This window comes from Micrasema longulum, unplaced genomic scaffold (genome assembly GCF_059751315.1).
Source record: "Micrasema longulum isolate JH-2025_06_02 unplaced genomic scaffold, ASM5975131v1 h1tg000044l, whole genome shotgun sequence".
Taxonomy (NCBI): Eukaryota; Metazoa; Arthropoda; class Insecta; order Trichoptera; family Brachycentridae; genus Micrasema; species Micrasema longulum.
Window position 1 is genome coordinate 486,188 of NW_028277251.1, and position 15,728 is coordinate 501,915.

The following is a 15,728-nucleotide window of genomic DNA, read 5'->3' on the forward strand; positions in this document are numbered from 1 at the left end:
AAAATAATTAAGAAAACTATTAAAAATCATTTAATGATTGGTATGTACATAATATTTCAGTTGATGTTTAAAAAATGTTTGAGCTAGACGAAAAGTTGTATTCGATAGCTTAACAAAATTTACAAACAATAAACGTAACTTCCACAGTTTTTTAAGGTAAATATTGTACCTAACAGCCAATTATTATTTTCTAATTATATGACAAAAAATAAAATCCGCAATTTTATATGCACCTATCCATGGTTTAAGCCAAAAGTTAAAGTTATTATTACCACATAATATATCTGCAAAAGTTATTTATTCATGTATAAATGCACATCATACTATAAAAACACAATTATTCTTAGGTAAACATAAAATACATTTTTAAAAGTTCTAAAAGGTTATTGTAATGTCTTTAATATGAGATAGTTGAACGAAAAAAAAAACTGTTATATTACTTACCGGGCTGTTAAAGTAAAAACTAATTAATTACACTATTCTTAATAGCTTAAAATGTTTTATTGTATGTGCTGCGAGTCACAAGTCACAACAAGACTGGCAAAAAGAGCGTTCTGAGGGAAGAATAGGTGCAAACTCCGTTATGTGCCATTAACGGGCGCAATATTAAGTTTTCCCCTTTAGTTAAAAATGCGATATGTGAACGGAGTCTTCATAGTGTATTTTGAAAGCCATTTTTCAAGTGAAAACACATAGCTTATTTTGCATTTTTCTAAACTAGCTTTAAAATCAAAAAAAGGGTTTCATAGGCCGATCCGTCTCTTCTTGTTACATGGCAGGGCGGAAAAAACCGAAATTTGCAAAAAAAACGTTTTACGGATTTTGCAGGCGCAACGACGATGTTGAGGTCCACTATCGTGGACCCCCATTTTCATTTCATGGACCCCTAAATTTTTTTTTCGTTGACGTAGACCCCTTGCAGGTTGTCATAGACCCCTGGGGATCGATATAGACCACTTTGGGAATCACTGATCTAAACAATCAGTATTTGACATAATATTTCAATTTAAAATAAAACACACATTAAATCAATAAGATAATTTATTATATTTCATAAGTGCTTAATTTCGGTATAATTAATGGTAGACTTTCAAAACAATTTTTAGAGGAACATCTGAAAGAAGAAAATTATTTTCTTCTAAATATGATAAATAAAATCTGAAACAAAAACTTTTCCTAACGATTTTTATTTTAAAAACCGACGAAAAAAAAATTGAAAATAATATTAGCATATTTTCTTCAAGCACTTTTATTTCACGTAAGTAATAAATATACGAAAGCAATTTATAACAATAATGAATACAATGCACTAAAAAATTCCAAAACGCACGACTGTCAAGCACCCGTTTTGTGCAAACACATTTATTACACTCAATCTTTGATTTGAAGTGATTTAAAGTACAGTAGAACCTCTATATTTGTCAATCGTCACATTTCTGTGGCTTGGATCTAGAACGGCCGATGTCAATTGAAAATTTTGCATATTTAACTATTTTATACACACAGATATTGTGTTGTAATATTTTTTGTTAATATTTGTTATCAAAAATGTCAATCAGTTCATTAAAACGCCACAAAATGGCTAAATTATTACTCTCCTGTAGTATTATAATTTACAACAAAAGCCTTTATAGATCGAAGCCACAGATTTGATGACAATTTTTTCCCCCATATTTGTCGTCCCACTGTAAAATGTATTTAACGATAATGTGAGTGACTGCTTCTGGGAGGTTTTTCAGAGCAGATGCAAACAGATAACATTGGACAAGTTATTTTGTTAAATAGTGTGCTACTGAATTATCCATCAGCAAAACGGAGTTGGAATTACCGTTGGCTGTTTTATTTTCATTGATAGCAACTCTTGTTCTTAACATTAATCTTCTCCCTTTTACGCATCTACCACTATATATATCTATTTAGTCATAGACATGCCCTGAGCCCTCAAAAATGATGACACTTAACTCATGTCCAACGCGTATTTAGTTGTTCTTCGAACACCAGCCGGGAGTGACGATTAGAATCGAAACCAAAATGCCTGCTTGTATTATGAAAGCCTGTAAAAAACCTTTAGGATAAACATTGTGAAAAAGATTGCGAAACTTTTTATTGGTACATTCACTAGTAATTAACAAAGCTTAAAATAATTAATAAAATATAAACATATTTTTTTGTACACGTCAAACACAGCAATTACAAAGCTTTTATTACTTACAGGGCTGCACTGTGATAGTCAGCGTTAGTATTGATTGTTAATGTTAAAATACAAACTTTTTTATATGCCGAAAATTAGTATTGTTTAAATTTGGTATTGTCGAATGCAGCCCTGATATAAATAAACAAACTTCATAACTATGGGTACGTTTTCGTGTCGCTACTTAAAAAAAAAGACTGTATAGGACGGGTCTATGTATATAATATGTCAATGTATTTAGTACAATAAAGTTCAATATTAAACAACATTTTTGTATCATTTTTAGGAGCTGGAAACAGATTAATGACGAATATAGAGGTTCCTCTGTACAAACATGGATTTAATTCTCAAACCACATTCAACGAAGATTACAAATCACACCAATTCAACCATTACCAAATATATTTAGACAACATCCTTGGCCACCATATCATTTAAGGAGATTTCCGACAGCCGCAAAGAGTTGAGAAAGCTCATTTTTCATAATTCACGTGCATTACATCTGAATACCCTATTCTCCATTATTCACAACGAGATCACAATAATTTCAGCAATTACATTCACAAGAGTATCTCTTCCGCTTTAATAAATAATGGACACAATATCCAAGATCTAACCTAACCCTACTTTTAATCCATCAGAAATGGAAAGTAAATAAAGTTCTAGATTATAAAACAAAATGCAGAGTGATAAATCATTATTTTATATGACTGAATGATAGAATCCATACATTTATTGAGGTAATCAAAGTCAATCTGGCTCTGGCCAAACATTAATTTGATTGACAATGAAAACCTCGATATTTTATCATATTGTTTAGGTTGTATTAGAGTGTAAGGTGACCAGATATATTCCGATTCAAAGATGGGGCACTATGATGGCCATTCAGCGGAAATGGATGCATATAAGTGCTTGTAAAATGTCTCTTACACACTTTTAAAAATCTACATTGTTTGCAAGTATTTTAGACATATGTATTTTTAATAACAAAGTCATAATTCTTTAAAAATCTACATACATTAAACATTTATTTAAGATTCGAGAGAAGTTTCATTCCTAGATGAAGAAAACCGTTTTTAAATTATATTTTAGGTAGGTACTTTTATGGCCCCAAAAAAATTATGTGCTACAGTTTTTTTTTCTCCCAGCCAAAATAAACTGTTTTGTAGCCTAATTTAACATTGCATTAAAAATATTTTAAAACAAAACTACTATGTTTGAGGGTATTACTTGCAAACTTGGCAAAATACAAAAGCATCAAAAAGTGAGATATTCATTGAAACTTATTCGGAACACAATAATTATAACACTGCAAGTTAAAAATACAGCTTTATTTGTGAGAATCTGACTTTCAAATAATGATTGGGTTTGTTGAAAACATGGCAGCCCCTACTCAAGAATTGCAAGATTGGCAATTTCCAAAATTAAATTAATTATTTCAATATTGTTTCTTTCATCACTAGATACATATAAAATATTAACTGGTTAAAATATTTTTAAAAAAGTTGAAGATGGTATCAGTTGTTTGTGATTTGCTCAAAATAAAGAAAAATGGATTTTGCCAGGTTTGCAAATACATAGTACCCTCATTTATTTGACAAGAGCCATTGGAATGAATAATGTACATAAATGTAGAATTTAACTGATGATACATATTTTTGATGAATAAAAAACGTATTTTTAAAGAGGGAAAAATCTAATTGTAGCCTACATGGTTCCTACATAAAAGTTTTTTGAAATTCTTAATTTCAAAATCTAAACCACTAATGTTCCATAATTTTTCATTGTACTTGCAACACTATTTTCAATGCTTCCATTTTTAAATCATTATTTAAATAATGCTATGTCAATTTTGCGCACATGGTAACGACGCCGATCTACATACAAGCCAGTACAGGTTAAGAAAGATGGCCGCCATTTAATGTCTTTCGTATTGAAATTCACGATGAAAATCCAAATAAAGTAGAATTGTTTTAAATTGGAACCATGAGAATATTCCAGAAAATAGAAAGAATTAATTGAATATTGATAAAAAAAAGACATGTATTAGGTGTTAAGATAAGTTGTGTCCATTTTTTTACAAATTTAAAATTAAGTACCAACAGTTTTAAAAATGGTACAGGTCATTCAAAATAAAATTTTCAGCTCTACAAGATGTGTTGGTTATACATTACATAGATTATTTTATTTGATTGCCTTCAAAATGGATTGTCAAGTAGATGAAAGTAAGCATTTTCGACACCTCTTTCTGTTCGCGTTCAAGTGAGGGGAAAAAGCCTGTAATAAAATGTAGTTCCTTTTAGTTCAAAGCAGTTTGTTTTGATTAATATTTTCTTACATTTTTAAGAAACTTCACCATGCAATTAAATATCTATCTCTATGTTGAACAATATTACTTTGGACATTGACATTTTTCACGTCTCTGAGGGAGTTTTTCGTTACAAGATTCTCTTACTTTTTTAACATATTACTCTTTGGATAATTTATTTATTTAGTTATTTTTATATATACCTAATTTTACCTTATTATTTTAATTATTTCTATATACATGAATTAAGATATTCCATTTTGTAATGTACATATATATGAATAAAAGAAATCATTTTTATGTCAGTAGCAATTTTCAGTAGCACTGAACTTCCTCATTAGTGAAGTTCATTAGTTCAGTAGATCAGTTCTGTTAGGATAGTAATTTAGGAGTCGATAGTTCGTAGTTCTCCCCATCACTCTCGCGCTACATTACCGATTCTGTATTATATTCACATCGAAGCATAACATCGTTTTATTCTGTCATCTCCAACTGGTGAAGAGCTCCCAGCGTCAACAAACAAAATCCCAGTTTCATATTTGACTAGATTCTCTATTATCCGGTACAGGCACGATATGTAGATCGGTTTTGATAGAATGAGATGCAAATCGGTTCAATATTGAAAGCCTTAAAAATATTAAACTTGAAACAAAGGTCACTTTTGTGTGATTCAGACAATCTGCATTCCCTACTATCTATGCAACCCTCGGACACAATATACATCATTACCTTCCTAGACGATACATACAAATCAGTTCGGGTAACATTAGCGTTAGCACCACCCACTAATTGAAAATAGCTTTCAATCTTTATAATATAAACATGGCTGTGATCACTGACATAAAATTAATAGACACATTATTTCCTTACTACATTGTTACATTTTATTAGTAAAAAATATTGACTTGTCTTTGATGATTTTAAATGAAAATATTTCATATTTAAATTTGTTGTAACAGAGAAGGAAAACATTTTTGAGAAGGGAATATGGGAGTCTAGGCATTTACAGGGCTACAACAAATTTAAATATGAACAACGCATTAGGGAGAAAGTCCAGCCAGTCTGCAAGCATTTGGACATATTCAAAACATTGTTGAAAATATTTCGTGCCGCGCTTTTCCATCAAAGACATGTAGTGTTGCCTTTCTAACCCTTAGTGTTATTAAAGGGAAAACTCACATACTACAAATACAGATAAAAATATATGAAACGGATTTAGAAAAATTGATTGTATTTTCAAAATCAATATGGATATCGTGGAGAAATGTTTTCATACATAACTTTAAAAAAGCATCGGAACATCGCATTGCATCCTCGTAGGAGCATTGCCTCGCTTATGATGGGTTTTAAACGAGTTAATTTACAATCCCAATATTTTGGAGCCCATAAAATTATATGTAGCGAGCGACTTATTTGTCTTTTATTACAGTTGTTTTTATGGACCTTAATAATCTATTGTACTTTTTATATCTTTTTGATGGCTTCAGCCAGACGACAGAATTTGATTCAGGATACGGCACTACCCGATGTAAGGAGTACTGTTTTACCAACTATTAAACTCCTGAGAGTCTTCCTTAATTCTGATCTTTCTCTCGACGCTCAAATTAGTAGAACGATAAGTTGAGACAGATTAAACAATTATGCAAAAATTTGCGAGTTGATGCCGCCCGTCGATTAATAAATGCGTTTGTAGTGTTTAGAGTTGAATATTGTAATGGTATCTACGCAGGTCTACCAATGAACAAAATGACTCGCCTACAGTCTGTATTGAATGCTGCAGCGGGACTTATTTTTGGAATCTCTAAGTTCAGTCATATAACTCAACTACTTTGGGAATTACACTGGCAACGTTTTCCACAAAGGGTGGAATACAAGCTCTGTTGGCTTATGTATAAGTCACTGCACAACTCTGCTCCGGAATATCTAAGGGAACTCTGCATTCCAGATGAACTAGCTGAAAGACGTCTTACGCTTAGATCAGCTACATCTACGTCGAGAGGAAAAGTTATTATACCTCTACGCAAACAGCGCACTTAATTTGGCGAACGCGCATTTGTGGTTGCAGGCTCTATGGCATGGAATGCTCTCCCAGCAGAGGTGCGAGGCTGTGAGAGTGAAGTGATGTTTCGGAAAAAACTTAAAACTCACTTGTTCTCTAAATCGTTTGAATAAATCCGTAGCATGTGATAGACAGCAAAGCAAATCATTTTTCTTAAATTATAAATTAAAAAAGTTGAAATTAAATTAATTTTTTTATATAATCACTTTGTAAAGCGCCGTCGGCCTCGTTGTTTAGTGGTCAGAGTATTTGCCTGCCACGTAAGAGGTCTCGGGTACGATTCCCGACATGGTTGATGAAATATTTATTTGATAAGGTGTTTTTTACACTTAATTATTTTATAATCATCTGAAGCGCAAGGCTGATCATCTTACCTTCATGTAACAAAAATGATCAAGATACGCTGCGATTTAGGTATTATATTACAAAAATGGCGCTACATAAGTTTTCCATAATAATAAAAAAAAACCTAATTATATTGTTTATGTACATTTTAATTGGCAGTAGTGCTGTATTGTACATTTAAATAAATAAATAAAAGAAATTATTGAAAAATATGTCCCTATAAAATCGCGACACGTTTGGCCTTGATAATTGTGACGTCAATATTCGTGACGATGTTTAATTTAAATTTAAATGGTCACAAAGTTAAAATTTTTTATTGAACTGTCACAAACAAGGGCCAATGCAATTGACCGTTTTCGTGGGAATTCAAAATCATAAATTTAAAAATATTTTATATGCTAAATACTAATAAGAAAAGACAATCAATAATAGCCCATCTGCCTGTTAAAATTAAAAAATTCAAGGTAATGACAGCGCATGAGTCAGATTATTTGACGTTTGAGATGACATAATGCGCATGCCCCATAAGGTGCAATGGCAACACTTTGGAAGAAACGAAAATATTTTTTCTTCGACAGCAATATCTTACTGAAAACAGGTATCGATATGTCGGTAGAGCCAGCTTCGTAATACCTCGGTAGATAAAGTAGAAAAGTTACGTTTAAAAAAAGTTTGTCGTCTCGATACATAGCGATGAAGATAGCGTTTGTAATGTCCCCCCTGATCAAAACAAAAGTCTGTAAGAGAATGAAGGCAAGAAAAGCAAATATTCACCAATTGAAATGTTGTTCAATTTGCGCTTGAAACGTGTCTAATTGATTTTATGTCATTGCGAGTGATTACATTTAAAAATTTCGAAATATGTACACACCAAAAGTGTGAAGTATTATTATGGTTACAGTTTTCGAAAAGTCTTGAAATAGCCAGCGGGGATCTTTGGCATAGGCAATCACAAATAGAGAAAAATTAGCAGTCATAATGTGTCAAAATAGCAGATTAATTTTAAATTTATTGTTGTGTATAAAATTATAAATTAGCAATAAATATAATCAAAACTTATATATTTAGAATGCAAAATTTAAAACAATTTTAATTTAAGGATTATACCATCCGCAAACATGTTTCTAAGTCTTTGAAGCAAAGCAATGTGCACTAAATTAAACATAAATTAATCTTTCATTAATACTTTTTTATAATAAATTATGTAGACAAGTGAAAAAATATACACCATAGAGTAAAAATATATCATTTCATAGACAAACAATTATATCTAAATCGCAAATAGTTTTCTTACGACTAAAGTAAAAATGGATAAGCAGCCAAGCGGTAATTATCAGCGCTTATTAATTTGAGATCATTAGAAGACTCGAATGTGGGTATCGTAATTTGAATGTCAGATACACGACACCTCTCCCCCAATAATGCAATTGATAGGTTCCACATTACTCAGTTATAAGAACGAGTAATGGCCCTCCTCTGTTCAATGGCATTTTTTAAGGTAAATTATTATTAAAAAATGTCATTTTTAATTTATATTAACTGAGTTATCGGAGAGCTGACTGCACTAAAGAGGTCAATTTCATAATACAACATTTGGCAAAGGAATTGCCAGGATTTAAAAATAAAATACATAAACGGTAAGTTAATAGTGGGGCAAGTTGGGCTACCAATTTTAATATGGGGTAGGTACTTAAATACATATTAAATATCAGAACTGGATTATTTCAAATAAATTTGATTACTCTATTATTATTTAATGTAGAAGTAGTTTTCATTGTTGAATTTTTTATTTGCAATTGAATTTAAAGGATAGATTCGTAACTGACCAAAGTCACATGCTTATCAGCTGGAAAGGAAATCATGTGCTCGAACATCACATGAAATGCAAGATCGGCCAACAAACAGAGGGCGCTGTCACAACTTTATAAAACAAAGAATACCAGACAGATCGCTTTCTTTTCCACGCTGACAGCCTCCCAACAAAAACGTGCAGTTTAATCTCCAAAGCTCTTGATTATTAATTGTTCTTACCATTGTTAAATCAGCAAAAAATCAATCTCATGTATGTAATCTTCATCACGTATCATTTAATAATCGTGAACTACAAAATTCTAAATAACTATAATTAACTAAAATCAAATCGGGATAATCTTCCAATGATCTTATCCCAACAGATTTGACAACATAGCCCAACCTGCCACTAATCTAAATATTCCAATGAAAATGCCTTCAATAAAATATAGATAAGAGTATGCTAATAGCACACCCCACCACCGAGAGTACCAAAGTCAATAAAACTTTGATTATGATTATCAATCACGACATTAGCTGCAGTTTACAGGAATACAATGGGCCGTAGGTACTCAGGTTGAGAATTGCAAGTGCAAGTTCTATGCAATAGAGCTTAAGAGCTTCTTTAGTGAATTATTACTCCGAGAGTATGAAATTTGATAAAATTTGGAATGAAGTACAGCACATGCAAAGCAAGGTCTGTATTTACAAAACATATGTCAGACCAATAATTACGTATGCAGTAGAGACGGGGGCAGATACGGTGAGAGTGAAAAATCTGCTCGGAACGTCAGAGATGAAAGTACTGAGGGCAATAGCAGGTAAAACCCTAAGGGACAGAATCCGAAATCACGAAATTAGACGGACTTGCGATACCCAAGACAAAGTACGGCATAGCAGAACAAGGAGAAGATTCTGGAGAGATCACGTCGATAGAATAGACGGCTTCAAAATCCCCTTTACCGTGGCCCATGAAATCCCAGCTGGTCGCCGTCTGCCCGGAAGACCGCCAAAGAGATGGAAGGACAGCTGGAACTCAGTGTCTCAGGAATTATCTCCTAGCCATATAATGTGTCAAACTGCCATAACTAAAAAGTTCATTATAACCACACTCTAAGATGATATTTATTTATAATCTTTTATAATCATCAAAACTGCCATAATATGAAATGTGGGAGTATGAATGCATGTAATATTGCGTATTTTTTTTTATGAATGTTACGGAAAATGACAGCTTTAAAAAGAACTGGAAGTGCGGATAGAAATAGCAGGTGCCACATTCAACAGTATGAAGGCTGTTTGGAGATCGGGGATATTTACTCAGTGAAAACCAAATGCCGCCTATATAACGCCTGCATTACACGTATTCTCCTTTACAGGTGCAAATCGTGGCACCTCACAAGGGCCCAAAACAGCAAAATTACGAGTTTCAAGAATAGATGTCTAGCAAGAATCTTGGGTGTGCGGTGGTTTGACTTTGTAAGGAATGGAGTAATAAGAGAACAGACGCAACAAACTCCGGTGACAACTGTCATCAAGCGGAGGCGATACGGTTGGCTCGGCCATGTATCGCGGATGCATCTGAGAGCCTTAACCACCCTAGCCTACTTTACAAGGCATCAGGTTCTCGACGTCCCGGACGTCCACTGCCGACTGCTCGTTGGAACTGCGGGATGCAAACCTGACTTGGGAGGATGGCAAACCTGACTTGGGAGGATGGCAAACCTGACTTGTGGCACTCCGGTCGGGGGAGGGGGGATGCAATAAGGCCAGCACAAAAATAATACAGAGTATGTTCAGGATCAGTTGTCTTTGGTAGTTTAGTTTGGCGTTCAGCCGCGGTCTTCTTCGTTGCCGCTCTCCTCTGACGACGCGCGGTCGGCGGACGACAAAGCCACGCGGGCGTACTCGTCCGTGTCAATACTCTTGCAGAAGTGGATGGCGTACCTGGGGAGAATAAAAACAAGGATTAAAGACGAACATTGCAACAACAGAGGCAGATAACTTTTTTCATGGAGAAGATCAGTGGTTTAATAAAAAACATGATTTTTTAACACACCTTATGTGGGTTTCACTAAAATGTAATAAATTAACGCAGCGGGCGAAATTGTCCAAAAAAATTAATCATTAATACTTTTATAAAAATCGTTATATAGAAAGAAAAAAATTCAAATTAGAATGAACTGACTTTGTGGTTATTCTTTCTAATAAAATAAAGAGAGATCCGAGCAAAATGTTCGTACGAGCTTTTCCCAGAGCACAAATTATGTCATACCCAAAACCCGTACGGCTTTTTTCTTTTCTTTTTTTATTTATGATAATTTCTATTTTGCATTTACAATAGGTATACATGAGTTACAAATATACAAAAAACTATTACATTAACAAATGAAAAAATCCCACAAAGGCATGGCCTGTGTGTGGGTACACATTTTATTTTTAATTGAAAAAAAGGCTACTGGAAGAATACAATATGTATCAATAAGTTAAAAAATGAGTGCTGATATTGAACACAGTTTTTTTGACACTAAAAATGAGAAAGTTATAGCAATTATTGAACCACACGTTAACTACTGTAGTAGCATTTTATTTTTATCAAACAAAGAAAACATAGATAAACTAACTGTATTACAAAATAAAGCCTTTAGAATCATTTTGAAAAAAAACAGATACACGAGGGTAAAGTTGATGGTAAATGAAATTAAATTATTAACATATAAACAAAGAATATTTTACAATACAATGATATTTGTTCATAAAATTATAAACTCTAATAAAAAAACAGAATTTTGGAAAAAAATTGATCGGAACCAGCATGAACACGATCACAATACTAGAGAAAAGAACAAAATTAGACTTCCATTTAGGAAAAAGGCAAAGTCACAAAATTCAATTTTATTTAAAGCAATTAAAAAGTATTACGAAATGGAAAAAAATATTTATGAAGAAAAAAACATATCAAAATTTAAAATAATGGTCAAGACATATGTGATAAACAATTTATAAATTAAATATATTTGCAATGTTATTATTAGAACACACATAACAATATGTATGATATGTGTGCCCTACTTTAAGATTTAAATAAATAAAAAAATAATAAAAAAAAGTACATACTATTCATTAAAAAATTCATTTTGCTCACAGACATTTTTCCTTTATCACACCGAGAGTGAATATTTTGGAAGAGGGTATTAAGCTCTCAAGGACAAAAAATATTTTTAAGAGAGGAATTAAGGACTGGATTTTCCTTAGTGGGACACTCCTTGATGATTTTCCGAATGTTTGAGATTACTGTTTTCATATTGATGTGTCATATATTTGTTTCTTTTAATTGTAATTATTATTATTGTTTCTGATCCTATAATTTCTTTGTGATGATATGCTCATGGTGTCTTTGTCAACTAATTGCTCGTCCCAACTCAATACAGAACTTTATGTCCCACGGAGTTGGGATTTATGTCTCAAATAAGCGACCACAGAGAGATGCATATTTTATAGGCCCAATTTTTTTTAATTCTTTTTTACTGATTCATTGATCATTGATCCCAAACATACAAAATTTTCCTTCTTTTAAAAAACACGCACTATCCTGGATTCAAACTAAAGATATTAACTCTTTTTTCTATGATATATTTTGTTGCCCTTTAATAATAAGCAATTTTTTAATGTTTTTTTTTGTATTTTTTAATTACTATAAAATAAAAAAGTACCATATAATCTTTTATGTATTATTTTCTTTCCTCTTTTTTATATTACACAAAAATATTATACTTGTCCATTTATTATGGGAGCAAAAATTCATACACATTTCTTGTATACCCACGAACAGGCCATGCCTTTGTGGGATTTTTGTTTACTATTTTTACTGTTAATATGCATTTCATTGCTATGTAATTATCCTTTATTTTTTTAATACTCTGCCTACCTCTTATGTATATTGTAAAAAATACAAATAAAAAAACGAAATAAAATAATGTGTAACAAACTGTCTTTAAGTGAATAAATAAACAAATAAAAACGATTATGAAAATAAAACTTTGTTGTCGTCTTCCCACACATTAAATCTTAGACTTACTTATTGCAACTTCCACTTATGTGCTAAATTATAAGAAATAAATTCGACTTAATGTTCTGCCTATGTTTTCATACCCGTACTTAAGATAACCATCCATTCATATGCCAACACCTTAGATAAGAATAAAACCCCCCTGCTCTAAGTTTCACTGATTAATCTGTTTATTTTTTGTTTAGATTCGATGACATTGTGAACAATATTCTGTGTTTATTATATTAGTTTTATATCACCCGTCGATGGGAGGAGTGCTCTCCCGAAACTATAGTTGTGTTCTTGTAAAAGAATAAAATTGTGTAACACTGATAACAAAGTTTTATTTTCATAATAATTTATAATGAAGTGTTACGAAGTGAATGCCGATTCAATTTAAAAAAAAAAATAATAATAAAAACGAATTTGTTTTTAACCACTTATTTTTTTTATTTTCAGAATTTGCGAACCATCTAACAGAAAATTATCATAATTTCAATAAAGACACTGGATTGAAAGTTCTTCTTGAAAATAAAAATTTAAATTTAGACAACTTGGATATCTTAGGAATTAAAAAGCGATTTATAATAAGAACAAAATAATGAATAACCAAATTAACTATATTTCCTTATCCAATTAGTCCACTCTTGTTTCGCAATACGCTTCCCACCCTTACAAGACAAAAAGATTTGATTTACACGCAGCATAATATTGATTAAAAAAATAGGATAGAATTCATTAGTTAAGTATACCTTGATAAAAAAGCTTGTATAATTTTGAAACCGGTCATTAGAAAAAATAAGTGATTAAAAACAAAGTTGTTTTATATTTATAATTAAATTTTATTCTTTATCTTTAATATTAAGAAAAAAATATAAATGAACACGTTTGCAAGATCTTTAAATGAATTTTTTTTCACCTGTATTATGGTATGATTTTCTGTGTTCTAAGTGAAATTAATATATTACAACATATGATTTTAGAGAAGGTAATATAGAAGTTTAGGCATCTACAAGGCTTATGACCTGTCATTGGCTGGTTTATGTGGCCGCTTTACACACTGTGTAACATTCACCAATCTGCCTATATTTGAGCATCTATCAATGACAGGTCATAAGCCCTGTAGATGCCTAGACTTCTATATTACCTTCTCTAAAATTTTCTTCATCTCTGTTAAAGTATGTTAATATTAACAGCTCCCCAAGGAGTCGAATCCAGTCCTCGTCTAGAAAATTTTGGACAAACTCAAAATATTGTTAAAAAGTAAGTGGTTAAAAAAGTGGGAAACGGAGGGCACTCAACAAATTAAAAGTTCCATTTAGTTTTCCTCACCTCAGTTTCTCCCGGAGTACCAGCTTGCAGGAGTAGCGCGGCATCTTGAGCAGGAAGAAGCACGTGTAGCTCTCGGGCAGGAAGTGGTCTGCCGGCTGGTACTTGTCCAGCACCTGCAGCACGAAGTCGCGCCCGCGGAAGTCGGCCTGCGAGCGCGGCAGGCGCGTGCGCCCCCACACGAAGCGCAGGAACAGCGCGCGCTCCGCGCTGCTCAGCTCCTCCATCACCTCCCAGAACCACTGCACCAGGGGGCTGCTGGCCTCCACCCCTGGGGACGGTCACATTCACCCTGTATGAGTACTGGACCGAGACACGTGCACCGCCGAATAGTCATAATTCACATTTTGTAATGGAATGTTTAATTTGTAGTTTATATATTGTAAAAATTTATGTTGAACGTTGAACTTATGATAAAAAATAAATGGGAATTTGGCAAAAAAACGCAAAGTTGTAATTTTTCCTTTAAAATACTTGCCAGTTGCAACGATACATTGATGCCAATGCTTAATCCAATTGTCCATGCACTTTTCATAGGCCTTTTTTAATTTGTTTATTTTTCCATACATATATTTCAAACAAATATAATTACAAAAATACATTTTAAAATTGAGCTAAAACATAAATTGGAAAAAATGCCCACAAAGACTTCAGTGTCTGAGCGTGGGCCATTCCTTTTATAATTATTAATAAGTTTATAGCATATACATATGGTATGACATGACCATGAAGAAAAAGAAAATTAACATATGCTGGTTTCAGCTCCCTTACTTCACAAAAGTCAACAGATGGAAGAGTTGAGGAAATGTGGATGTTTAAACATGGGCAGAATGGTGAATGTTACCAGTGTGCAAGGTGGCCACTTAAACCAGCCAATGACAGGCCATAAGCCCTGTAAATGCCTAGACTTTCATATTTTTTGAATATTTTTTTTAAAAATAAATATTTGCATTCTTATGATTTACCCAAATATTTAATTTTGAGGGCCATTTTCAACGAGTTGTAAATAACTCACTATCAGAAAATGGGAATCAAGTATGGGTAGAGTGGGATTCGAACCACAGACCTTTGGTCCGTGAGTCCGAGACACTAGCCACAGGACCACAACCCGATTCGATATTCCCTTCTCAACAATGTTTTCCCTCCCTGTTGAAATAAATTTAAATATGAATAACTCCCTAGGGAGGAAATCCAGCCAGTCTGCAAGCATTTGGACATACTCAAACATTTTTGAAAAAAAATATCTATTATAAACTTTTTTTCCCTTTATTTGTGCACGCTGCGTTTACATATAATTGATGAGCAATATCTAAAATAACAATTTGTGATTATTATACCAATGTCATAGGTATTGTTTATTGTTTTTGAACTAAAAATAAATAAAAAATATATAAAAAGCTCTTCCAAACGTTTCCACTCTTTTCGACTGATACTTTATCTTATTTTTTCTTAATGGTGAAGCTACATACTAATAGTCCTTCAAATATAGCTTGATTAAAATGACAGCTGCCAAACTAATGTCAATAGTGATGGGAAATTACTGATCACTGATTATGTACCGATCAAATCAATTTCAGTTTTTTCATGCAAACATTAAACTCTGTTTCCGAAAATTGATATAAAAACGCAAAAACAAACCCATTATAGTGTGTTTAAG

At 32.5% G+C, this 15,728-nt stretch overlaps 1 protein-coding gene across 1 annotated transcript in view; it reads right to left on the reverse strand.

Annotated features, from left to right (window-relative positions):
- Positions 1 to 1,231: 1,231 nt before the first annotated feature.
- HERC2 (E3 ubiquitin-protein ligase HERC2) overlaps positions 1,232 to 15,728 on the reverse strand; it is a 151,555-nt gene continuing 137,058 nt past the window's right edge. The window contains exons 87-88 of the mRNA XM_088227494.1: positions 14,075 to 14,342; positions 1,232 to 10,641 (exon numbers count right to left, since the gene is read on the reverse strand). Of these exons, the coding sequence (XP_088083620.1) occupies positions 10,527 to 10,641; positions 14,075 to 14,342 (383 nt within the window). The 3' untranslated portion in view covers positions 1,232 to 10,526. The remainder of the gene's footprint in view (positions 10,642 to 14,074; positions 14,343 to 15,728) is intronic.